Consider the following 26,490-nt stretch of genomic DNA (forward strand, 5'->3'; position numbering starts at 1 on the left):
AACGGATTCAAGCATTGCACTGTTTATCATAGAGGAATTTTTTGCAATTACTCTAGCACAAATGTTCAGAAGTGACACAATACCCCGTCGAGGTTTTTTTGTTACTATATCATCCAGGAATAATGGATTTTGTTGGATCCACGGATAAGAAGATATTGAATGTGTATCAATAAAAGAAAGGTCGACAGGAGCCCCAATTTTCAGCAAATTCTCACTTGAAGGAACATTATGATGCTTAGGTTTCAGTTTAAGAAGCTTTCTACGTTTCTTCTTGAAGTTGAAGTTGGAAGACCTTCCTCGTCTAAAGAATTCAGCCATAAGAACGGAGTATCGCGACTTACAAAACTCATTTCGCAACCGCGATGGATTTTTTCACCTCATCTTATCGAGCTTAGTATCCAAAAAAACTGCACACCATGAAGTTAGATACCTCTCATATGCGGCATTTGACTGCGGATGACTTCAGAGTACTTCAAGCAGTAGAGTTGGGATCCAGAAACCATGAGTTGGTGCCCACACAAATGATCCATTCTATTGGAGGATTGAAGAGCCCAACTGCCACTAATAGAGCTATTGGTGATTTGGCCAAATTAAAGCTCCTAGCCCGTTTAAGAAATGCAAAATACGACGGTTTTAGAATCACATACAACGGCTATGATTACCTTGCGCTTAACAGTATGAACAGCAGAGATACCCTTTATTCTGTAGGATCAACTATTGGCGTAGGAAAAGAATCAGATATTTATTCTGCCAGTGATAGAGCTGGAAAGCAAAAGGTTCTCAAAATTCATAGGTTGGGAAGAACATCTTTCAAGACAGTGAAGAATAATCGTGACTATTTAAGAAACAGAAAGACTACCAACTGGATGTATTTATCCAGATTGGCAGCAAATAAGGAACATCAATTCATGAAGGTATTGTACGACAATGGGTTCAATGTTCCTGAGCCTTTTGATGCATCAAGACATATGGTATTGATGGAGTGGATAGATGGTTTGACCATGAAGCATCTTAAAAAACATCCCAATTACAAGAAGTTGTATTCTGACTTGATGAACTTTATTGTGAGACTTGCGAATCATGGATTAATTCACTGTGACTTCAATGAGTTTAATATCATCATCAGAAACGAAGAAGATGCCAAGGGACGTGATTTTGACTTTGTTGTCATTGACTTCCCTCAGTGTGTCTCCACAAAGCATGTTGATGCTGAAGCATACTTTAAAAGAGATGTCGAGGGTGTTAAAGCCTTTTTCGAAAAAAAGTTTAGATATTCCCCAAGAGACGATCAGACTATGTTCGATACAGACGGCTATGGTGATGGGTTCAAATATGCATACCCAAAGTTCAAAAGAGACGTCACAAGGATCAAAGATCTTGATGTCGAAGTAGAGGCTTCTGGTTATGTGAAGAAAAACAAGAAGCAGGAAGCTAAGGACTTGGAAGCGGCTGTTCAAGCAATGAGAGATGTGAACTTAGAGGATGAAGGATTTGACGATGAAGAATATTCTGAGGAAGATAGCTATTCAGAGGAGTATGAGGATGATTTCGATGATTTGGAAGCTGAACAACGAAAAGCAGACATAGAGGAACAGACCAAGCAAGAGAACGAAAAGATCGTGCAAGCATTAAGCAAAGGAAGCAAACAGCTTCAAATGGACAAGTTTGGTAACTATATTCTTGAGGAAGAAGAATAGATTGGAAACTTGATATATATATGTATATTAGTTTTTTATTATTACCTTAAATATAAACAAAAAGTAGATAATATAGGCCTACCTAACCTTAACGAGTGGACATACCCTTGGTGACGGCTCTCTTCAACGACAATTCAGCCTTTCTGTAGTCGTCAGCGGAGGAGTCTTCGATTTCCAAAGCAGCCAAAGCTTCAGACAAAGCGGTTTCGATCTTGTCCTTAGCAGACTTCTTCAACTTAGCAGACAAAACTGGATCGGTGATGGTGGTTTCAACAGAAGCAACATAAGCTTCCAACTTTTGCTTTTGTTCGTGTCTCTTGGCGAAAGCATCGTCAGAAGACTTGAATTTTTCAGCATCTTCAATCATCTTTTCGATTTCATCAGAAGACAATCTACCGATGGAGTTAGAGATGGTGATGTTAGCGGATCTACCGGTGGACTTTTCAACAGCGGTAACCTTCAAGATACCGTTGGCATCAACTTCGAAGATGGCTTCCAACACTGGTTCACCAGCAGACATTGGTGGGATGTTCTTCAAGTCGAATTCACCCAACAAAGTGTTTTCGGTACAGTTGACTCTTTCACCTTGGTACACTGGGAATTGAACAGTGGTTTGGTGGTCGGCAACAGTGGTGAAAGTTCTTCTCTTGATAGTTGGAACAGTCGAATTTCTTGGGACAACTGGAGCGAAAACGTTACCTTGCATGGCAACACCCAAAGACAATGGGATAACATCCAACAACAACAAGTCCTTGGTATCTTCAGAAGTGGATTGACCAGTCAAGATAGCACCTTGAACAGCGGCACCGTAAGCAACAGCTTCATCTGGGTTAATAGACTTTTCCAATTGCTTACCATCAAAGAAGTCAGACAACAACTTTTGGACCTTTGGAATTCTGGTGGAACCACCAACCAAGACAACTTCATCGACAGCGGACTTAGCAATCTTAGCATCCTTCATAACTTGTTCAACTGGGTCCAAAGTGGACTTGAACAAAGCAGAGTTGATGTCTTCGAATCTAGCTCTGGTGATGTTAGCGGAGAAATCTTCACCGTCGAACAAAGAGTCGACTTCAACAGTGGTTTGAGTGACAGAAGACAAGGTTCTCTTAGCTCTTTCACAAGCAGTTCTCAATCTTCTCAAAGCTCTGGAGTCACCGGAGATGTCCAAACCAGTCTTCTTTTGGAAGTCCTTCTTGAAGAAGTCCAACAAGTTGGTGTCAAAATCTTGACCACCCAAGTGAGTGTCACCAGCAGTAGCCTTAACGGTGAAAACACCACCTTCGATCTTCAACAAAGAGACATCGAAAGTACCACCACCCAAATCGAAAATCAACACATGTCTTTCCTTTTCGGACTTACCAGCACCTAAACCGTAAGCAATGGCAGCAGCAGTTGGTTCGTTGATAATTCTCAAGACGTTCAAACCGGCAATGGCACCAGCATCCTTAGTGGCTTGTCTTTGAGCATCGTTAAAGTAAGCTGGAACGGTAACAACAGCCTTTTCAACCTTCTTACCAATCTTAGCTTCAGCAATTTCCTTCATCTTGGTCAAGACCATGGAGGAGATTTCTTGAGGAGAGAAAGTCTTCTTTTCACCCAAGTAGTCAACTTCGATAACTGGGTTACCGTTGTCGCTCAAGACAGTGAAAGGCCAAGACTTGATATCTTTTTGGACGGATTCATCTTCGAAACCTCTACCGATCAAACGCTTAGCGTCAAAAACGGTGTTCTTTGGGTTCAAGGCAGCTTGATTTTTGGCGGCATCACCGATCAATCTTTCTTCTTCGGTGAAAGCAACGAAGGAAGGAGTAACTCTGTTACCTTGCTCATTGGCAATGATTTCAACAGCAGAATCATAAGTAGCAACACAGGAGTAAGTGGTACCTAAATCGATACCAATAGCACCTTGGAAAACACCGTCAGCCATATTGTATTATATTCTTTTTTTAACTAGGTGAAGTAAAAATGAAAATTTTTTTTTTTCAACTTTTCATCTCTTCTTTTTCATCATAACCTGAAAAATTTTTTTGGTCTGGTGAATTACCCGGAAACGTTTTATTCTTTGCAGCAAATTCTAAACTTGGGTGCAAAGTCGCCGCGACACTTGCAATCTTGTGGAGGCGATGATGATACGCGATAATGGCTAGGTGCTTATAAAAACTTTGAATCATTCTCCCGATATATGGACAAATTACTTTGAATCATTTTGAGAGCTGAATCGATCTTTCCTGGTGTTCCTGCCAATTTAAGGGTCTGGATGACCTTTCTATTGCACAACAAATCTGCTTGTTTAGGTATTGCGGATATGGATATAAAACACCCAGTCTGTTCCCTGATGGAATTGATTCTTTCTCCGTTTCTGCCCAATAGAAAAGCCACTTCGTTCTTCCTCAACTCGATGTACTTTTCAGTGTGTACGTCAGTGGTTTGTTTGTGATGCTCGCAGCGAGTATTGTATTCTTCAGGCGAGAAATCCCCTGAAGAAGCAGGGAGGGATTCGTAATCAATCAGGTGAGATTTTATCACATAGTGGTTGCTGGTAGCAGTCAACACGGAAATTAATCTTTCTAAGTTATTAGGAGAAATGGATATATGAACAAGGAATCCCTTGTGGCCAGTGGGGATGAGACGAACATCCTCCTCCTTAACAATTCCTGACCCCATAAACTGGCCATAATGATCCTTTGAAATTTCCATACTAACATAGTTCCAATAAGTCAATTGAGTTAGAAGTAAAACCTCTGAAAAGTATGTCACTTCAGTTGTGGTACCAGTAATACTGACTTCCCAATTACCAAATGATCGTTTTGTACACTCAAAGAAAGCTTCACTAGCCTTACTTGAGTCGCTAAGCAGCACCTTTCTGATCAGATCAATGGAAGTAAGGCAGTTAATTAGTACACTTGATGTGACAATCAACTTGACACTGACAATTTTATTCCCATATTGAAGCATCTGATACTCATTCGTAAAGGGAGTTACAAACGCAGCTTCAAAATCCAGGTACGAATGCACAAAATTAAAGACATATTCCAGCCTAGTAGACATTTCGTCATGTTCCAAACTCGCCTTGAAGTTTTCTTTGTTATCTTTTGGTATAAAGTTCATCTTGTGGGTTCTTTTTCTGATGTGACTAGTTGCAAAATATTACAAATACAACATTAGTGCGAGAATACTCTTTGTATATTACTTATCCAACCCTAAATCTTTCTTGAAAAATGCGTACAAAAACATATACTGGTTGAGAGTCTGCACCATCATTACTCTCCCATCACGGAGCTTCTTCAACACATCATGGATCACATCACTGGACGTCGACTTCATTAGATACGAAGTGTGATTGTGTAAGAAGTCCAACGCAATAAACGTCCCAGTTCGTCCCACACCAGCAGAACAGTGGACAATTGGCTTGGTAACTTTATACTCCTTCTTCAACTTGCTCAACGCATCCAGAAGTTCAATCAAAGATTGTGGTTTTGTGGGGACTTTCAGATCTGCCCAACTATGGTAATAGTAATGAAGAACACGTTTCTGTGTATCGCCAGACTCGAGCAAGATCTCGGTCATCTTATAGTCTGGAAATTCTTGACAGCTGACGTATGAGGCCTTTAACCCTTTAGGGAAATCGAGTTGGTCTATGAGAACGTCAGCTGACATATCAAGAACAGGATCAACCAGATCCGGCCAGTACTTGTGACATTTGACCATTCGATCTTCCATTAGTGGGGTGATCATGAGGACTACCACAAGGTCATCGTGGTGGCGGACAGCTTCGTGGAAGCACATCGACCAAAAATGGTGGACCGTGTTCGGCAACGGACCCTGGGTAGCAATATAATTGAAGCCAGTATCAAGCTTAATGTGAGACGCGTTTATATAGTCCAGTCGTTGTGTCAGATGGCTAGTGGAGGATACTGGTAAATGAACTCGATTCTTGTTCCAGGGGAACACATTTGTGTACCGATTACGGGATCGGTTGGCGGGTAAAAAGGCATCACTACCACTCCAACCAGAGCGAGGATTGCTTAAAAAACCATTAATCCTATCAACCTCCTGTTTGTTTACTCGATTGAAGCCATCACGGAGCGCAGACATAGATAGTTCACTCCAAAACGGTTGACTCATAGTGGTGAGAATAGACAAATCCGATCTAATCATAAAATCAACCGATGAGATTCGCGATGTGTGGAGGAAACACAAGAGTTAGAGAAATGTGCTATTTTACTTCTAGATATTCGCCTATAAACTAAAGACAACACCCTGAGACAACCGTTGGGTTATCACATCGTCAGAATCAGTCAACACTCCAGCGGTTTGTAACACTTTGGCAGTATTATCTACGACTGTTTTTCTGTTAATTGGTTCATCTCCGACACTGTTATTGAACTTGACGGTTTCAATCCATTTCTCTGCATCCGCTTTCGAGTAGTCAAGATGTGTGGCAATATGGGTAGTGGCTTCGTCCTGGTGAGCCCAGAAATACTCAATTCCTTTCCGAACACCCGTCAAAAACTGCTTAATAGCCGGTTTTTCGGCTTCCAAGAGTTTGGAATTGCAGTTTACCACCCAAGAAGGCCATGGAGTATAAATCTCTCCAATTTTTTTGATCTCCTTGGTGTCATAGTACTTCTTAGACGTAAAATGCTCCCACATGAATGCATCACTGTCACTCAATTCTCCATCACCTGCGCTGCCGAACTTCAAATTGACCGAGTCTCGTAAGTTTTTGAAGTTAGACAACACCGGGTGATCAGAAAAGAAAGGAGACGCAAATTTTTCTTGCAAGCCAAGAACAAATGACATGATATAAGAACCTGATCCAATTCTCGAAACCCCAATTCTCTTTCCTTGTAAATCAGATAATTGGGTGATGTCAGATCTATCATAACCGGTACTAACTGCCCAGCACAAGGGAGATTCAACATAAGTCCCAATCAACTTGTATTCTTCATTTCCCTTTGCAATGTCACTGATAAAGGCCTCAGTCAACCCAATGGCGATATCGACTTCCTTGGTATTCAACATCTTGATAAGTCTTCCACTCCCTTCGATCACTGGTACAAACTGGATAGTTATATTACCGTAGAACCCTTGTTCCTGGGCTAAAAACAATGGTGTTGAAAAATGTTCAGGCACATATGCCACTCTTAAGGTAGCAGGCATATCAAAATCAGTGAAAATTGGAAATATCGCACAATTTGAATCTAAAGTGAATTACTGACAAGGAAACCAAAAACAAATCGATAAAAAATGATGTTTGCAAACAAAAGCTTCGTTAAAGAAGTGAATACTCAAGGGAATGCCTCATTTTATCCGGACTCAAGTCACTTTACGCCAGACATAAAATCTGAAGCAGATAAAACAGTACAAGATTTGCAATCTTAGCCTTTTACAAAAAAGACGTGCAAAGCCATTTTACCACACATTATCTCGCGGAATGCGTCATATCCCACTATCTTTTGCATCTTTACTCCTTCTTTCTATACCTTCTGAATCACTATTCACTTAGATGTCGAGAGACATTGATAAAAATCCTACTTTAGTAGATTTCAAAAAAACGAACGTTGAGTCTGAGGAGGTTTGCTTGTTGTCCGAACCTTCGAGTGCTTATGATGCCGCAGATAACGTCAATGGGAATGAAGGTGCAATTGACATCGATATAGACCAGAACGGAGGATACGCTTTGCCCAGACACAAACTACGTATTGTAGTCTCCAGTCTTTATATCTGTGCCTATTTAGCAGCCCTTGATGCTACTGTTGTATCCACACTTTTATCCGTCATAGCTTCCGATTTGAATTCATTTGGGAACATGTCATGGATTGCAACTGCTTATCTACTTTCGTGTTCGGCGCTACAGCCAATACACGGAAGGCTTTCTGATATATTTGGACGGAAGATTTTGTTAATAGGTTGTGCTGTGTTCTTTGCTCTTGGTTGTTTGATTTGCATGGCCCACTCTATGACGTTTGTTGTTATTGGAAGATTTATAGCAGGGATAGGGGGTTCGGGATTGACTACCTTAACCACAATCATTTTGTCTGACTTGATTCCTCTTCGTGATAGGGGGGTTTATCAAGGTTACACTAACCTGTTTTATGGTTTAGGTGTAGCTACTGGTGGTATATTTGGTGGGGTCATTAACGATTACTTTGGTTGGAGATATGCGTTCGGTTTGCAGGTTCCACTAGCTTGTATATTAGGTGTGTCCCTTTACTTCAACTTGCAGTTTCCTAAAGGGTCGCCTGGTTTGGGGTCCCCAGGTCACTTTAAAGAAAAATTAGCTAAAGTGGACTTTTTGGGACTGACCTTGTTGGTATCGGGCCTTTTGGTGCTTTTAACTGCTGCTTCTATTGGTGGTAAAGAAGTTGCGTACTCTTCGAAACCTTTTATTGGCTTGTGTTTGGCGTCAGTGTTTTTGTTTGGTACTTTTGTGTGGGCTGAATCGCATACCCCATTGCAACCGATTATTCCTATATCCTTACTAAGAAGAAGAACGATTCTTGCATCTTCCATGACAAACTGGTTTTATACGATGGGTGTTTTTACTTATTTGTTTTATGTGCCAATCTATTATATTTCAGTTATGGATTATAATACCACCAAAATAGGAATGAGATTAATTCCTAATTTCTTTGGCACTTCCCTTGGGTCTGTCGGTGCTGGTATATATATGAAGAGGACTGGTAGGTATTACAATCTTATAATTGTGATTGGAGTCCTTGCAATCGTGGGTAACTTGAACATTTTGAGTATCAATCCAACCATAAGTAACTTAAGACAATTCACTTTATTACTTCCTTGTGGTTTGGCTTACTCGGGTATATTGACAGCCACATTAATGTCATTGATAGCCGCGGTTCCAGCAAGTCATCAGGCTGGTACCACGTCGATTTCATACACTTTTCGAGCTACAGGCTCGACTTTGGGTGTTTCCATTTCGTCTGCTATTTTCCAGTATTCGTTACGCAGTATGCTCAACTCGAAAATACCCAGCATTGTCAATGACCAAGTTATGTCCGATTATATCATTAAGCATGCTTTACAGAGCACCAGTTATGCAAGCAAGGCGCCAGAATATGTCCAGGTTGCTTTAAGATGCTGCTACGAATATGCAGTTAAAAAGACTCTATTGTTTTCCTTTATCTGTGTAGTAATTGGTGTGTTTGCATCTCTTTTCATTCAAGAACACGAGCTACACACGAGCATAAATAGAAATAAATAGATAGTAAACTATTTTGATACCCTAAAAGGCAGTATTTCTAGAAGTAGAAGACCAGCTTTCCTACTCTTGTCTCACTTCTTCTGAAGTAGAGTTAACATGAACTAATCCTACATATTCCCAAATGACCACTAAAGCAGATAGATATTTATGCCATATCATTGCAAGTCTATAATCTTTTCTCACAAAAGCGTTTGCCGATACAACGCCGAGCCCATGTTTAAGGAGAACGCTGGAGAGTAGCATGTTTATTTGAATGTCTGGTTAATCATAGCCCTTCCTGTTGCTCCCTACCTGTCTTGGGTGTATGAATCAGGCTTATGCGCTTTGAGGGTGTTTGTCACACTTTGAGTCTCTTGAGATTGTTATGCATTCTAGCCATTTATTTCCGTAATGACACTACTCAAATATCCACAAGTACATCATCTGTTGAATTTGAAGAAGTTTCTCTTGTGGTTCCTCAAAAGGTTCAAATTTGTTGCAGCAATTAAGTTGCCCGCAGCGTGCGGCTTTTCCGTTGCCCGATGAGCTGGCCGGATTGAACAGCTGTTAATAAAGTACCAAAACCTTACCACAAGACGATAATAAGAAAGAATGATACATAGTTCCCGAAACTATTCTCCCCCGGGTACTTGGCCAACATAATAACAGTATCTTACAAATCAGAGAGTCATGGTTGCCTCTATACCCGAGGAAAATGTACCGATTTGTATGCAGGCACACAGGTGCTTACAAATGCGCCATATATAAACAGTTGCAATTCCTTGGAATGTGAGAAAGCATCTATCATAATGACATTCGAATCCTTACAATTGCCAGAGCCCGCCACCGGCTCTTCTGCTCCCTATAGTATCGCCCAGGGATTACCTTACGAGTATCCACTTCCTGAAGGAGTGGTTGGATCGGCTTTGCACTTATCTGACAAAACGCCCAAGTTGTTTCAGCCTCTTCGTATTGGAAACATGGTTATCCCTAATAGAGTCGGTGTTTCCCCAATGTGTCAATACACTGCCGACAAAAACGAGGTCACTGACTATCACAAGATTCACTATGGAGGGTTGAGTACCAGAGGCCCTGGAGTTGTCACGTGTGAAGTAATGGCAGTTGCACCTAATTCTGGTACTTCAATGGTTGATTTGGGAATTTGGAATGACACGCAAGCTTATAAGCTTAAGGATATTGTCAATTATGCACATGCCAATACCTCCAAGATTGGTCTTCAAATCGGCCATGCCGGTAGAAAGGCCATGACATCCGCTTTGTTTGACTTTTTGGAAAACTGGGATCCCAGAGCTATTGAAAAAGACTTGGTTGGACCTTCGGCTGTTGCTTACAGGCCAAATGGTAGAGTCCCAACCCCAAGAGCTTTGACTGTTGATGAAATCCATACCATAATTAAGCAATTTGGTGCTGCTGCTAAAAGATCGGTGGAAATTTCAGGTTTCGACTTCGTTGAAATTCATGCTGCTCATGGTTATTTGATTAATGAGTTTATGTCTGCTCATTCTAATAAGAGAACTGACCAATATGGGGGCTCCTTTGAAAACAGAATCAGACTCTTATTGGAAATTATTGATGAAGTCAGGGCCAACGTCCCAAAAGGGTACCCTGTCTTTTTAAGATTCAGTGCGTCAGAGATTCATGATTCAAATCCTGACGCTTGGAATATTGCAGATTCAGTTAAATTAGCTCCAATAGTGGCTGAAAGAGGTATTGATTTGATTGATGTTTCTGCGGGTGGCAATGATTCCAATGCCGATAGACCCAAGAAAGGATTTGGTATGTTCTTAGAATACGCGACTGCCATTAAGAAGGCTGTTGGTGATAAAGCTTTGGTCAGTTGTGTGGGCTCGATGCATGATGCTAAGGGAGTTAATGAATTGCTCGAAGAAGGTTTGATTGATTTTGCATTCGTTGGTTCTCCATTCTTGAAGAATCCAGGTTTGGTGTTTGATTGGGCTAAAGAATTGGACACCGAGATACACCATATTGCTTCCCATTGGCCTTTCAAACCAAAATATGCTGAAATGATCGAATATATCAAGTCCACTTTAAAGTGAGTTTATTTAACGTGTGGTAGAACAAATTAATAAAAAGCTGATCGCTTGCTTCTCGTCTTCCAAAATATTTGTATTATCTGTTAGAGTGTAGAGCTGCTACTAGATTGACCTCTTTGTTTCCATAGGATATAGGGTTTTGGAAAAAGCTTCCAAGCATCAGATCTCCATCATCACCTACTCGCCTTTGAGAAGAGGAATGGTGACCGTTGATAAGAACGTTAGTAGTGCCGTTCTATTACCTGGAGAAGATATTGAAGCTCGTAATAAGTTGCTCAAGGAACACACTATTGCATGGTAGATACTCCCCTCAAGTTGATGCTTTATTGGAAGGCTAAAATGGCTTCTTCCTATATCTGCCCCTATATTTTGTTTTCTTTGTCAAATATACAATCATTTGAGTAATCACATATCGGATTAAATGTTCAAGAGCACCTTTTTAGCTTCAATCGTAAGCTTTTGAGGTATAAGGCTGAATTTTTTTAGGGGAGAGGTGGCTGATCTCATTAACTCCCCTTCCTTGAGAAAACTTCACTAATTTGTAACATAAACCACGATGAAAATCCAAAGTGAGCCCTTTCAACAAAGCTAGCCTCAACCACTGGTCAATATTCAACCGCATAGTTCATATGTAGATAAAATAGATATCAAGAATTGGATCTTGCACGTACAAAGGTTTTGGCTCGTTCGCTGCCAAATAATTGGCTCCTGAACACCTCCTCAAGTCCATTATGATAGGGTTTGTGCTTACAAAGACTCAAATCATGTATCAGTAATCTTTCTAGAAGAGAAAATTTAAACGGAAGAAAAAATATAGTAATATGGTACCAAATATTGGTAAGCGAAATAACTAGACAAAGAGAAATTCTAATAACCAAACATTCAAAAACCATCTTGTTTCTTTGAACCAAGCCCCAGTTCCTTTGGTGAATTCAAAATGAAATCCACAAAAGAGCGGATAACACAGCCAAGAATGTGTATGTGTTCTTTGAACCCATAGCCTCGTAGGTCGAGACTTCTTGTGGTGAGGTATCATTACCTGCCGAAGCAGCTTCAGAACCACTATCTTCAGTACCAGTTGGAGCAACGGTTTCGGTAGGGTTAGCAGTGATAGCAACAGCGACAGTGAAAGTCGTATATGTTGTGACAGTGACATCTCCAGCGACATTTGTGCATGGCTCAGTTACCACGACGGTAGAAACTAATGAGTGTGGGATGTTACAGACAACGGTCTTCTTACCATCATAACCAGTTGTTGTGGTGGTTGAAGGCTCCTTGCAGGTGCATGGTAAGATGATGGTGGTGACATCTTTTTCAGTGACTACTGGTTCAGGAGTTTCAACTACTACAGTTGGTTCACCGTCAGGTCCTGTGGTAGTGTATGTCGATGTGAAAGTTCCCGTCCATGGAATAGTGGTGTGAGCTTCTGGAGTTTCAACGACTACAGTTGGTTCACCATCAGGTCCTGTGGTAGTGTATGTCGATGTGAAAGTTCCCGTCCATGGAATAGTGGTGTGAGCTTCTGGTGTTTCGACAACTACCGTTGGCTTACCATCTGTACCTGTGGTAGTGTATGTTGATGTGAATGAACCAGTCCATGGAATAGTGGTGTGAGCTTCTGGAGTTTCAACGACTACAGTTGGTTCGCCATCAGGTCCTGTGGTAGTGTATGTCGATGTGAAAGTTCCCGTCCATGGAATAGTGGTGTGAGCTTCTGGAGTTTCAACGACTACAGTTGGTTCGCCATCAGTACCTGTGGTAGTGTATGTTGATGTGAATGAACCAGTCCATGGAATAGTGGTGTGAGCTTCTGGAGTTTCAACGACTACAGTTGGTTCGCCATCAGTACCTGTGGTAGTGTATGTCGATGTTAAAGTTCCGGTCCACGGGGTCGTAACAGTGACAGCACTTCCTGAAGATGGTACTTGTGTAGAAGGAGAAGCAATACTCGAAGATGGAACTGTAGATGAAGGAGTACTCGAAGATGTCACCGCAGAAGAAACAATTAATGATGGTACTGGTGTAGAAGCAACACCCGAAGATGGTACTGGTGTAGAAGGAACACTTGACGATACTGCTGGACTAGAAGTAGAAGCAATACTAGAAGATGGAACTGTAGACGAAGGAGTACTCGAAGATGATATTGGAGTACTTGAATTTGTCCAGTGGAAGGACAGGCTTGATAAAGAAGTGGTGGAAAGTGGGGTACTACTTGTTGGACTGGGAGTGGTTGTTATTATAACGACAGTCTTAGGATCACTTGGATCGGAAGGAGTTAAAGTATAGGTTGTATCAATAGATCCATAACTAGTCGTTGTAGTTGTTGATTCTGGAGTCTTAATGTCAACAGTTACGGGATCACTTGGGTTGGATGGATAAATGGTAGTAGTGGTAGTTCCCGAACCTGTCCATACTTCAGTAGTGGTCGTTGTAGTTTCAGGCGTCAAGACGTCGATAGTCACAGGATCACTTGGGTTTGATGGGTAGTGAGTGATGGTGGTGGTTCCCGAACCTGTCCATACTTCAGTAGTGGTCGTTGTAGTTTCAGGCGTCAAGACGTCGATAGTCACAGGATCACTTGGGTTTGATGGGTAGTGAGTGATGGTGGTGGTTCCCGAACCTGTCCATACTTCAGTAGTGGTCGTTGTAGTTTCAGGCGTCAAGACGTCGATAGTCACAGGATCACTTGGGTTTAATGGGTAGTGAGTGATGGTGGTGGTTCCCGAACCTGTCCATACTTCAGTAGTGGTCGTTGTAGTTTCCGGTACTTCCTTAGTAACAGTCACATCACCGTCCGAACCTGTCACTGTAAAATATTCAGTATCTGTTCCTGTCCAAATATTAGTGGTGGTAGTGGTTGTACATAACTCCAGTTCCGTCTCATTGGTGTAATACCAAGATATATCATCTGTATGAGTGTCACCGTCAGGATACTTTATCGAAAGTTCTAAGCTGGCTACACCAGGTCCTGCTTGGTAGTACATAATCTTCACTGGGTAATATTCACCTGCAACAAGACTAACCGTTATCACGGTGGTATTAACTGCTCCAGAAGTATCTAGCAAGTGAGCATAAACTGACCCCTCCACAGGGAGATTACTGGAGCTTGAACAACAGTCAAGGGTATCTGTATATCCCCCCAAGGACAAGGATGCTTCATTGTCAGCTTTGGTAAATTGTATGGTGTAAGTACCCGTTTCAGTGGCAAGTAAATACCCTGTGAGTCTCAAACCAAAATAATCTACCGGCGTATTTCTGCCATAAACATTTGCGAAATCCCCGACCAGAATTCCGCTCATCAGAAAAGTAATATCTGACACTCCATATCCCGTATAGTCAGGAGTCATGGCATCTATTGTGTTCAAATAAGTAGAGGAATCATTGAGCACATCAACGTGATCAAAGTAATCAACCATAAGTCCACTTTCAGTGGACGGAGGTGAACATCCTGTTATTCCAAGAACAAGCGGAGCGACAAAAGATAAGAATACTATTGGTATCAAAATCATCTTACTTTGCCGGCGAATTGCAAAAGTTGAAGCTGTTTTATATGCCTACGTTTCAGTTATTATGGCCAATTACTACAACTTGAAGTATCTCATTAACGTCACTCAATTAGGCAGTTCTAGAGAAGAAAGGGTCAACTGCTCTTGATTTTGCGTTTGGGAACATCATAATCAATGAAAAGGGGTCCAACAACCCTTTTTTGGGAGCACCACAAATAGAGCCTGTAAAAACAGTAAAAAACGTAAGTAACAAGAGGAAGTTTAATCGAATTATGACTTTTCTGGGGATCGCACTCCCAAAGGAAGGAGTCTTTTACTTTGAAAGGTATGGTTAATAAAAAGTTCAACAAAAAATAAAACCTTAATAATGAGGTAAAAAAGGTAAACTTATAGAAAGATAGAGACTTTTACCTAAGTGAGACAAGTTTTACTGCATCGTGTCTTTTCTTTTTTACTTATCAGGTAACTAGCCAAAAATGACCATCGGTTTAATATTTTTGAGCTGCGGGGGAACTGAAAGTCGAAGCAGAATGCATGGATTTAACACCGAAGAACCTTTCCTTCCCAATGTGGTGACATTTTGCTTTCTAAAGGTGCACTAAATCAAAAAAAAGTAACTACTTTCTCTAACTACATGAGGGATTTGCCTTATTCTCACTTTAAGTGTGCATTAACCGTCACTGGTGATATTTAAACCACTGCAGCCAGTAAATTTATGCTGCAGGATCTAAAGCTCAAAGAGGTAGCCATGCTACAGGTCTGGAATGTGCTATATTTGTTCTTCTTGTCTAATCGCAAAGAAAGCTTTAGACTCAATCTAGCCAGATCCCTACTCTAGCACCTTCCCCAAAATAATTACAAAAAATAAGAGGTTAGGTATTGCTATTGTGGCAAGAGGAGAACTCTGCAATCTAATGTTGTAAAAGGATCTAGTATAGCACAGTACTTGGATCGCTCTGGTAGAGGGAATCAATATCATGAAAATCTGTAATTAGGCTTGAAGAACCGTGGTCTGATAATGAACGCTCTTATCTCAGTATTTGCAGGTAGTATACGTTTCCCATAGTGTATACACTAGTATACAGCAACAATGAAGTATGGGTCGGAACTTATGACTTCGACACTAAAGTACCAATTGATATTGAAATGATTTGCTGGTTGTCCTCACTGTTTTGGACGATTTGCTTCCCAACGTATGTGCTTTTCCTTGCTCCGTCTTGTTGTCATCGTTATTTTCGTCTACAACAAAATATTTTCTCACCTTCTATTGTTCCGCCTCAACGCTCCTCTGATTATACCGCAGATCCCCTTACAACTGAGATGAATTGAGGCGTAACTAAAAACTTTACAGGGGTGGGCGGAGTCAATGGAACATATTTCTTTTGTAACCAGTAGGGGCATTTTCAGAGGACGCTTGAAATAATCACACTCACATTTTCATAATGAAATATGAACAGGTACAATCTCTTCACCAGAACCCCAAAAATATTCTAATTTCTTCGGTTATTACATCTCTACCCCCCTCTCAAATTTTAGCTTCAAAATACCTCAAGGATACTGATAGCGTCGTTATATTTTCCAAGTTTTGGTTTTGGTCGACTTCGAGAGTTGGCGGCATATTTACAAATAGAAGACGAGATTAGAGAACTAAAAAAACGCCGAGACTGTTCATTAAGATGACCATACAAGACTTATTACCTTAGAAGATCACCATATGTGGGGGATCTCCTTCGTGGTGATGTTCTATCGTCACCCGAAGAACCGTAGAGTGATCAAGAGATTGAGGTAAATGGTGCATGCACGAGCTCCTAGTACAGCATACAATGTACAGCGACTGAAGAAAACTTAGGACATATTCTGGGAACAAAACTAACAAAACTAACCTCAAACACAATTTGAGCATCAAACATTGATGTATTGTCTTGGTCTTATTTCATTTCGTGTGCGGATAAAATGGATATCAAGAATTGGATCTTGCACGAACGAAGAATTTTGCTCACTGCCAAATAATCCGCTCCTCAACTCTTCTTTAAATCCATTATGGTAGAGTACCTGTCTTTCCTAATGTAGTAACTTTCTTTTCTCCAAAGGTATGTTAAATCAAAAAAAAATTACGTTCTCCACCATTATTCTCACCTAATGTATGCGTAAATTGTGAAAGGTGATATTTAAATGCAACAGAACCTGGAAATTCAACCGAAAATGTCTACGGAATTCCGTTTGGGCCCAGTGCGTTTAACGGATAATCAGTGGGCAGGTCCATTTAAAGCAATTGGACAATAGGCATTGTTGGCAGCCACAAAGGTCACCAAGACCTGATATCTGAATTAAGATGCTTTGCAGCTTATTGTTAGCCAAAAAATATTCCAGCAAATTCCAATTGATTTTCATCTTATTAAGGAAAAATAAGTTTGTTGGTATCACTACTCCTTCAGGGCAACTCTATATAGAGGGGGGCTTCTTACACAGCTACTAGCCTCTTAGGGAATCTTCTGAGCTCATTCCGAGTTTCAAAGAGGTAATATCATCATATTGTTTAATTAACATCATTTCTCGTATCTGCATAAATACCGAAATGAGTTTTTCATCTCAAACTTGAAATATTTTATGGTTATAACACTTCTTATAGGCAAACTTCGACTAAATGGCCGAGACCAGCACACCCCCTCAACTCCTATTTTTCACTAGTTATATTTTGCCCGAGTGAACCCTCAGTGATAGCACGAGAACAGACTAATCCTATAAAACGTTGATGGTGGTCCACGCTCAGGCTCGCGAGATGAGATATATAGTCTGCATTATTCTGGTGGTCATGGCCATTTAAGTTTGTGGCAGTAGCTGAGAACTAATTGTACCCCAATGATACAATCGCCCAATAAAAGATGGTAAATAATTTGGTTGATGATTACCTTACTTGCATCTCAAGCCGGTTTTCCAAGTACTCGAGGGCACATACTCTATAATATAGCGTGTCTTTAATATAAGTTCACCCGGGCTTACGTGCGCACACCACCATAGTACCCCGTTTGAATCTTGGGACAAGAACCGGGCTCTTTCGGAACCTATTATAACTTAGATTGAAGGGTCCTTTTCTTTCCACCATAGCAAACTTGATATCCTTTTTCTATTTGTTTTGCCCAAGGTGCTAGCGGGCTGACCAGGATGATTTGAATGTTTTCTTCCACTTTAGACAAGTACGACAAAATATCGAACCTCTAGGCCGGAATATGTCATCTCTACGAGCTTCGGGTTCAACAAAAGGCATTAAAGCGCTTCTCCAATTCGAACAATACGTTTTGTGACTGTTGACCACTGAGAGTCTCTGAAGTTTGATAAGATTAACCAATTTCTGTCACTTTCACTAAGAATTCATTCAGGCGAATTGTAACTAGTGAAAAATAGGGGTATAAGATATTGTCTGGTCTCGGTCACTTAGTCAACCTTGCAGATGAGAAGTGGAATAACCAAAAAATAGTATTCGAGTTTAAGATAAAAAGTAACGTAAGTATTTATGCAGATGAGAGAAATGATATTACCTCTCTGAGTACTTAGAATCAGCTTAGCAGATTCTCAAAGAAGCTAATGGCTATGTGCACGTCTCCCTCTATAAAGAGTTGCCCTAAAGAGGGAGTGAATCACCCAGAAATAAATTCCCCCTGTAAAGATGAAAAATTAATCGTAAAAGCTCCTGTAGCGGCAACCAATTAAACTGTAAATAATGACAGTCAGATTTGTTGCGATAAGCCTCATTAAGCTTCGGCTGCGAAAATATATAAAAAAACTTCCTGCGCACTACCCCGTTGCATATTTGGTGCAAAATTATCTATTACAAGTTCTTAATTGAGCGAAAACCTTCGTACGTGCGAGATCCAATTCTTGAAACCTATTTTATCGACGCACGAACTCAAATAACACGAAGACAGTCAATCAGTGTTTGATGCTCAAATGGTGGTTGAGGTTAGTTTCATTCGTTTTGTTAGTGAGGCCGAATATTCTAGCATTTTATTATGAGTAGTATTAGGATATATTGAAGAATTTCTAGAATGAATATTTTAAAGTCAGAGAACAAATTACGAGGCCATGGGTTCAAAAAACACATACACATTCTTGGCTGTGTTATCTGCACTTTTATGGATATTATTTTGAGTCAATCCATTGGAACCTGGATATGATTTATATATGAGAAACTTGATTGTTTATGAATGTTTGGTTATTATAATTTCTCTTTGATTAATTCTTGATACCTAGTTTATCCGCACACGAACTGAAATAGCACCAAGGCAATCTATCAACGTTTGATACTCAAGCTGCGGTTTGCGGTTGAGGTTGGTTTCATTCAATAATACTTGTCTGGCCAAGTATTATTGAATCATATTTTGGGTATTTATCGGAATGTATTGGACTGGCATGTATATATTTAAGTCCATTTGAAAACAATTGGTAGAATTTGTAAATTGAAGAGAGATTTAGAGGATTTCAAATTGCTTAATTGATGTTTTGTAAACTCTAATGCGCATATTTCTCTTTGGCTTCCATTAGATTCTTATGTGATCGCTCGGAGTCGTAACAATACCAGAAATGTTCCAATTGAGGTAATGTTCTTAAGAATATGCGGGACGAGCAAATATATGTTCGTCCTTAGTTGTCCCGGTTTGCTGCATGTGGAAGCGGTGAGGCTGCTTTATCTTTTAGCCAGCCCCCCCTTCCAATGAATTAGATTTGATCATAAATCTCATCAATGGTCAATTATCATACCCATCTCTAAATCAACTGAAACATATTAGAAACTGGGCGCACAAAAAGCGTTTCACTTAGCTTAAGATAGGAACAAAATAACTAGTAGGTTGAACTAGAACAAATCCCGAGCGATTAGTAAAAATCCATGCGGAAGCTAGGACGAGATATGCATATTCAAAGTAAAGTTTGACTGCACATAAGGAATGCAGGGGGGCTAACCTGTTTCTGAACCATACGCTTTTGAAGTTGCTGCATGTAAATCATATGCTATGCAAGATGCCCTCCTATACTTGAATGTGCACCCAGTTTCCCGGTGTGAGAGTTTACGAACATTAATCTAACTATTTGTAATACTCTAAGGATTTTCTCTTCAATTCGCAGAATCTACGAAATGAACAATATTTAATTTAGAGATTGTACTTATTATGTCAGAAATTTCTTTGATTTATTCCAATAATTAACATAATCCAATAATTCAATACTAGTTGGATCATACTATAATCACTCATTCCCAACCCAAATATCACCCAAGTAAGAATACAAGTCTATTGACTCCTGATCGAACTCGTACACTTGTCCAACTTGAGTGTTATCTTGTCCGTCAGAGGTGAGTCCACCTATCGAAGAGTATGCACACCATAAATAACTGTGGCAATATCCACGTTCCATGTGCCAGCCTTCTACTGGCTCTTCAACACTGTTCCCTGCCCTTATTTCCGATTTTATATTGAAGGGAGGAATAACTGCGTTTCTAAGTTTTAGAGAGCTTTCATAATACTCTCGCATGGACTCAGCATCTTTTAAGAATTTAAAATGGTCGTGTTTCTTGACTTCGGCTTCAAAATTAACAAGTTCGCTTTTCCCACAGAACTTGAAACCCGAGTTAAACCACAATAACTTTCCATTTTCATCAAGGTGTCCTGAATGTGGCGAACAGAGTTCCTGAGATTTCTTGAGGTTTCCTTCGCTGGTCAATCTTTCCTCCGGGGAAGTAAGAGTCCCGATCGATGCAGCGAAATTCTTGTTGAAGTGATAGTCCTCATCACCACTGGCGGCAAATCCCAACCAGAATATCTCTTTGTCTCCATGGACTCTGGAGGTAACAGGTTTGAAGAAGTTCAATTGGAGCATTGTTAAGATGGAGTTGAAGTGTAAGTGTCTATTGATCAACACCACTCCGCTTTCCATGAAATGGCCCATTCCATCAAAGAACTCTAATCCAAGAGTCTTCTGGGTGATGACGGGAATATCAAACATCAAGTTGTCTAAAATTGAAGGGGTTATCTTCTGAAAGAATTTAGTATCACCTGGTGGCCTGAATGCATGAGCAGCTCTATCCTTGAAGAAGTAGGCCCCGGTGGTTTTGTAATCCTTCAAGTCGAAAAACTCGGATGGATTCTGCAACAACACTGTATCAGCATCAACTAAAACGAATTCCTCAAATGAATTGAACAACGTTGCTAGGAACTTATTGGCAAACATCTTGAACTTTTCTTTGAAGTTGTCATGAATGGTGTTGTACGTCTTTACAAACCACACTTCTTGTTTTGGCATTCCACCGTCTTTGATGTGGAAGTAGTCGGAAGGGAAATGCTTGGAAACTTTGTGGAAGCTTTCTGGTAAATCTATCATTTTGTCTCTAGCAGCGGCGACTATTCTTGCTTTGGTATCATCACTGAGAGACTCGTAGAAAACGATTTGGATTGGATAGTGGTTGCTCAACGCTCTTAATAGGTGAATGAATCTCACAGTATCATCAACATGTTTGTCTCCGATCGATAGTACAATACCCTTTCCATTCAACAGATTTTTGAATTTGTTGAAGAAGCATGGCCCATTCTCAGCGAAGGTGGATTTGGAGAAGTCCTTGGTGGACCCCTTGAACTTGGAGTTTGTGGTCTTGAACACCTCAGGATAATGAACAAATCCACGTAGATCTGGAGGAGATAGAAATATTTCACCAGTCCACCGTTCATAAATAGGATAAGAATGAGACACCCATTTATAGATTCTGCTTTCCAACTCACTACAGGATTTGGAACCCAGATCGTTGATTAACAGTTCATCATCGTCGGCCTTGAACTCAGTGTGATCTATGTTGTCAGCCACTTTTTCTATCAATTCATTGGCTTTGTTCATGATGTACCTATTATCACTGGTGACATAGCACTTGTTGAAAATCCGTAAATGGGACAAGTAGTCTACAATCTTCTGTTCTGTCTTCATGGTTCGTTCCCAGAACTCATTGAACTCTTCTTCAGCAAGTCGTTTCACGTCTTTGCGGACTTTCTCGTCGTCGAAATTGATCTTGTCGTATTCTAAGTTTGACATTTGGGCATATTTGTACCTTATTTTTTTGGAATTCTCTTTTTCAAACAGCTGTAAGTCAAATGTATCACGATGTTCAAGAGGGAAGTCTTCATTGGGATCCACAAACCAGTTGTGGTCTCGCACAAATAGGTTCTTAAAGTACAAGTTGCATCTCTCAGTGAAATCGAGGTTTGTTAGAATGTCTGATAATGCATGCTTCTCCAACATTTGGTCATACACACTCGAATGGCTATCAATACTTCTAGTATCCTCGATTCCCAACGTTTGCACTAACTTCTTGATGGCACAATCTTCAAACACATCGATTTTGTTGACTCTCAGAGGACTAGACAACCCTGCATTTGGAGTCAGTTCCAGGTGGTAAATGGACGTGCCCGACTCACTAGAATCATTCAAAGTGTAGTCATAGATCCAGATACCAGCTGAAACTATCCAAAAAACGATGAATCCGTAGAAAAAAAACCTTCGATTGTGACTAATGTTGAATAGTTTCCCCATAATATGAGACAAATCACCCTATATCTTGATAAGTGTTGACAAAAACCCGGGAGACCATTTATAAATAAGGAGCACAATCACTTTGAACTACAAACGTGTCAGGTGTAACTAGGAGTAGAGCGGTAAGAGGCAATTGGGATGTGTTTGGAAAGGGGGATGCAATGTGACAAAAGGGGTCTTCTGGTCCCTGCTTTTCCGTCAGACTTTGCAGATAAGGAGTATCATAACCATAAAATCTCATTAGCGTTTGAAAGTCAGATATGCAGATACGAGAAATGATGTTAATTAAGCATGATGATATTACCTCTTTGAGTGCTTAGGACCAGCTCAAAAGATTCCCAATGAGGCTAATGGCTGAGTACATGACACTATCTGTGAAATTTTGCCTCCAAAGAGTAGTGAATCAACTAGAATTCCCCCATAAGGATGAAAAGGACTTCATATGCTGGAATATTTTTTGGTCAACAATAGACTGCAAGTAATCTTAATTCAGCATTGTGGTTATCAGTAATGACGATCTTCGGGATAGTCAACAAGGCCTATTGTCTAATTGCCTAAATGGTTCAGTGAGCTGATTATCTATTAAACCCACGGTGGTTCAAACGGAAATCTGTGGACGTTTTGGGCTGTATTTCCAGGCTCTGCGGCATTTAATGATCGCCCTTCACGGTTAATGCACACTTTAAGTGGGAATAAGGCAAATTCCCCATATTATTGGAGAATGTTAATCCTTTAACATACCTTCGAAGAAAAGAAAGTTGCTACATTGGGTAGACAACTACTTCCGTGTGATGACGAAAATGTCTTGCCTCAACTTTAAGTTTCTCCTTAAACTCATATTTTAAAAGTGATGGCCACATTTGGCTAAGGGCTTAAAAAGAGGAAAATGAAGCAGCTTCTTGTAGTAGAACTCGTCTCCCAAGGTAAAGTTTTCTACCACTTTAGAATTGTTATCATTTTACCTTAAATGATAACTGGGAATACTTGCAACCTATTTTATGTGGAGCGCAATGGTATCTCCAGAATTGCAAAATTATTTATACTAGTTGGGTTTCCTGAAGGTTGAAGTTAAACAATAATGAAAGTCCAGTACAAATTACCTTTTCTTACGGCTGTTCTTTTTTTCTGTGCAGCTGCCACTTCCGATAGCATCGGGGGATGTAGTCCCTCAGAAGTGACTAAAGGTTTGACGGCTGAATACATTGAAACAACTTACGATGAATATGGCTCCAGCACGATTTCCGAAGATAATAACGCGCTTAGTATAATTGATCAATCTCTGGCAGAATCTTCGTGGGGAGGAGTGACAGCACAAAATTTTGGGTTCTATGCTGATGGAACTGGTGTCGTAAATGGAGACCTATATGGCCAAACTGTCAACATAAACTACTTCGGTATGAGACTTTCTGGATATTTCTATGCCGCCACTACTGGAGATTACACATTCGACGGGATTTATGCTGATAATAGGGCTTCATATACGCTTGGAGCAGGCACTGCTATGGATTGTTGTGGACTGACCCTTGAAGGAAACTTGGATAACTATTTTGGTGGGGATTCAGGTACTTCGACTGTTACTCTTACAGGAGGAGTATACTATCCTATCAAAGTGGTTTACTACAATGGAAATGGAATCGCCAATCTCACAATGTCCGTCGTTTATCCTGATGGTACCAACCACACGGATGACATTGACTGGTATTCTTCAACGGACAACTCCACTGCTTGTCCTTATTCCACAACCACCACCATTATATGGACTGGAACAGATACTGAGACTGTAACTGTGACAGGCTCAGATGGCGATGTGACTGTTACTGTTGAGATACCAGAATCAAGAACGACCACCACTGAACCATGGACAGGCACAGATACTACCACTACTACCATCTACCCATCTAACCTAAGTGATCCCGTAACTGTTGACATCAAGACTCCAGAATCTACCACAACCACTACTGAGGTGTGGACAGGCACAGAACCTTCCACTAGTATCATCTATCCACCCAACCCAAGTGATCCTATTACCTTTGTTATCTTGTCTCCTGAAACTACAACGACCACTACTGAACCATGGACAGGCACAGATACTACCACTACTACCATCTACCCATCTAACCTAAGTGATCCCGTAACTGTTGACATCAAGACTCCAGAATCTACCACAACCACTACTGAGGTGTGGACAGGCACAGAACCTTCCACTAGTATCATCTATCCACCCAACCCAAGTGATCCTATTACCTTTGTTATCTTGTCTCCTGAAACTACAACGACCACTACTGAACCATGGACAGGCACAGATACTACCACTACTACCATCTACCCATCTAACCCAAGTGATCCCGTAACTGTTGACATCAAGACTCCAGAATCAACAACTATAACGACTAGTTACGGATCTATTGATACAACCTATACTCTAACTCCCTCCGATCCAAGTGATCCTAAGACTGTCGTTATAATAACATCCACTCCCACGCCAACAAGTACACCACTTACCAGCACTTCGTTATCAAGCCTGTCCTTCCACTGGACAAACTCAACTACTCCAATACCATCTTCAGAAAGTGTTGTCACTGTCACCACTCCATGGACTGGCTCTACCACATCCTTTTACACTACAACTGGAACTGATGGTAACCCAACTATTGTTAAAGAAACTCCAGAAGGACACACCACTATCCCTTGGACCGGAACCTTCACTACGACTTACACCACCACTGGAACCGATGGTAATCCAACTGAGGTTGTTGAAACTCCAGCTACTGTCTTCATCACTTCCACTCATTGGACTGGCTCTTTCACCTCAACTTACACTACCACAGGTCCAGATGGTGACGTGACAGTCGTGGTTGAAAATCCAGAATCACACACTACTATCCCTTGGACTGGAACCTTCACTACGACGTACACTACCACAGGCACTGATGGTGAACCAACGGTGGTTGTCGAGACTCCAGAAACACACATAACAACTCCTTGGACTGGTTCATTCACTTCAACCTACACCACAACTGGACCTGACGGTAAACCAACCGTAGTCGTTGAAACTCCTGAACCGGTTGTCATCGAAAAAGATGTTACCACTATTGTCTTGCCTTGTACTTGCAAGGAACCTTCAACCACCACAACAACTGGTGATGATGGTAAGAAGACCGTTGTATGTAACATCCCACACTCTTTGGTGTCCAGTGTTGTGGTTACCGAGCCATGCACCAATGCTGCTGGAGATACTACAGTCACAATCTATACCACGTTCACTGTCGCTGCTGCCGTGACTGCTAACCCTACTGAAACCGTTGCTCCAACTGGTGCTAAAGGGAATGGTTCTGGAGCGGCTGCTGAAGCGGCTTCAGCTGGTAATGGCTCAGAATCCTCACCACAAGAAGTCTCCACGTACGAGGCCATGGGTTCAAAAAACACATACACATTCTTGGCTGTGTTATCCGCTCTTTTGTGGATATCCTTTTGAATCAATCCAATGAAACTTGGATATAATTCATACTTGAGAACCGTGATTGTGCTTGAATGTTTGGATATTATAATTTCTCTTTGTCTAGTTATTTCGCTTACCAATACTTGGTACTATATCAATAAACGTCTTTGTGGTTTAAGTAATGGAACTTTGTAGTGAGACTATCAAATGTCTAGTTCGAACGTTAGATTTTCACACAGGATTTTTCATATATTGGCGGTCAAAATTAACACATTAAAAGGCGACAGTTTCAAAATAAACGTGCAGGAAAGTAGACTGTTTACATGGCTTTAGTACGAAGAGAGATATGGTTTTAGGATCAGAAGAATTATGTGGTCTGTCGTGCAAGAATCAAATCTGCACGCACACTTTCAAAATAGCACGATAACCGCTCAACAAAAGATGAATAAGATGGTAAATTATTTGGTTGATAATTACTTTACTTGCATCTCAAGCCTGTTTTCCAAGTACTCAAGGGAATTCTCTATAGTATAGTGTGTATTTTCCATAAGCTCATCCGGCTTTACTTGCACACAGCACCATAGTGCCTGGTTTCAATCTTGAGACAAGAACCGGCTTTATCGGAACCTGAACAGAATTATATTGCAGGGTTCTCCTCTTGCCATCATAGAAACTGATGTACTTTTTCTGGTTGTTCTGCGTAAGGTTTTAGCGGGCTGGCCAGGATAATTTGAATGTTTTCTTCTACTTTAGACAATTACAACAAAAATATCGAACCTCTAGGCCTGAAATATAACATCTCTTTGAGCTTTGGGTTCAACAAAACGTATTCAAGCGCTTCTCCAATTTGAATAATAAGTTTTGTGGCTGGAATGGGAGCTGAGCATCTCTGAAGTTTGATTAGATTAACCAATTTCTGTAGCTTTGGATAAGAATTCACTCGGGCGAATTATGACTAGTGAAAAATAGGGGTAGAAGGGATCCTCTTGTCTCAGTCTTT

General features: G+C 40.7%; 10 protein-coding genes across 10 annotated transcripts; 5 read left to right on the plus strand and 5 right to left on the minus strand. All coding sequences in view use genetic code 12, as the record gives it.

Annotated features, from left to right (window-relative positions):
* Positions 1-416: 416 nt before the first annotated feature.
* Positions 417-1,697, plus strand: rio2 (Serine/threonine-protein kinase rio2; the record flags this gene model as incomplete). Its single annotated transcript, XM_006684089.1, has 1 exon — positions 417-1,697. The coding sequence occupies one exon, from the start codon at positions 417-419 to the stop codon at positions 1,695-1,697; it is 1,281 nt and encodes a 426-aa protein (XP_006684152.1).
* An 88-nt stretch (positions 1,698-1,785) lies between these two features.
* SSB1 (Heat shock protein ssb1) lies at positions 1,786-3,627 on the minus strand (the record flags this gene model as incomplete). The annotated part of the gene is made up of 1 exon (XM_006683522.1): positions 1,786-3,627. The coding sequence occupies one exon, from the start codon at positions 3,625-3,627 to the stop codon at positions 1,786-1,788; it is 1,842 nt and encodes a 613-aa protein (XP_006683585.1).
* Positions 3,628-3,851: 224 nt separating this feature from the next.
* Positions 3,852-4,808, minus strand: PSN45_003067 (uncharacterized protein; the record flags this gene model as incomplete). Its single annotated transcript, XM_006683521.2, has 1 exon — positions 3,852-4,808. One exon carries the CDS (start codon positions 4,806-4,808, stop codon positions 3,852-3,854), a length of 957 nt encoding a protein of 318 aa, XP_006683584.2.
* A 78-nt stretch (positions 4,809-4,886) lies between these two features.
* Positions 4,887-5,420, minus strand: PTP1 (tyrosine protein phosphatase 1; the record flags this gene model as incomplete). The annotated part of the gene is made up of 1 exon (XM_006683520.2): positions 4,887-5,420. The coding sequence occupies one exon, from the start codon at positions 5,418-5,420 to the stop codon at positions 4,887-4,889; it is 534 nt and encodes a 177-aa protein (XP_006683583.2).
* Positions 5,421-5,939: 519 nt separating this feature from the next.
* On the minus strand, positions 5,940-6,863 carry PSN45_003069 (uncharacterized protein; the record flags this gene model as incomplete). Its single annotated transcript, XM_006683925.1, has 1 exon — positions 5,940-6,863. The coding sequence occupies one exon, from the start codon at positions 6,861-6,863 to the stop codon at positions 5,940-5,942; it is 924 nt and encodes a 307-aa protein (XP_006683988.1).
* Positions 6,864-7,209: 346 nt separating this feature from the next.
* PSN45_003070 (uncharacterized protein) lies at positions 7,210-8,925 on the plus strand (the record flags this gene model as incomplete). The annotated part of the gene is made up of 2 exons (XM_066158004.1): positions 7,210-7,402; positions 7,613-8,925. The coding sequence occupies 2 exons, from the start codon at positions 7,210-7,212 to the stop codon at positions 8,923-8,925; spliced, it is 1,506 nt and encodes a 501-aa protein (XP_066014101.1).
* A 788-nt stretch (positions 8,926-9,713) lies between these two features.
* On the plus strand, positions 9,714-11,280 carry OYE32_1 (NADH-dependent flavin oxidoreductase; the record flags this gene model as incomplete). The annotated part of the gene is made up of 2 exons (XM_006683518.2): positions 9,714-10,978; positions 11,115-11,280. The coding sequence occupies 2 exons, from the start codon at positions 9,714-9,716 to the stop codon at positions 11,278-11,280; spliced, it is 1,431 nt and encodes a 476-aa protein (XP_006683581.2).
* A 636-nt stretch (positions 11,281-11,916) lies between these two features.
* PSN45_003072 (uncharacterized protein) lies at positions 11,917-14,955 on the plus strand (the record flags this gene model as incomplete). Its single annotated transcript, XM_066158005.1, has 4 exons — positions 11,917-11,956; positions 12,232-12,267; positions 12,856-13,179; positions 14,948-14,955. 4 exons carry the CDS (start codon positions 11,917-11,919, stop codon positions 14,953-14,955), a joined length of 408 nt encoding a protein of 135 aa, XP_066014102.1.
* A 4,768-nt stretch (positions 14,956-19,723) lies between these two features.
* Positions 19,724-22,051, minus strand: MNN13_7 (mannosyltransferase; the record flags this gene model as incomplete). The annotated part of the gene is made up of 1 exon (XM_066158006.1): positions 19,724-22,051. One exon carries the CDS (start codon positions 22,049-22,051, stop codon positions 19,724-19,726), a length of 2,328 nt encoding a protein of 775 aa, XP_066014103.1.
* A 1,078-nt stretch (positions 22,052-23,129) lies between these two features.
* On the plus strand, positions 23,130-25,526 carry PSN45_003074 (uncharacterized protein; the record flags this gene model as incomplete). Its single annotated transcript, XM_066158007.1, has 2 exons — positions 23,130-24,540; positions 24,619-25,526. 2 exons carry the CDS (start codon positions 23,130-23,132, stop codon positions 25,524-25,526), a joined length of 2,319 nt encoding a protein of 772 aa, XP_066014104.1.
* Positions 25,527-26,490: the final 964 nt, after the last annotated feature.

Source organism: Yamadazyma tenuis, chromosome 3 (genome assembly GCF_029203305.1).
Source record: "Yamadazyma tenuis chromosome 3, complete sequence".
Lineage (NCBI taxonomy): Eukaryota > Fungi > Ascomycota > Pichiomycetes > Serinales > Debaryomycetaceae > Yamadazyma > Yamadazyma tenuis.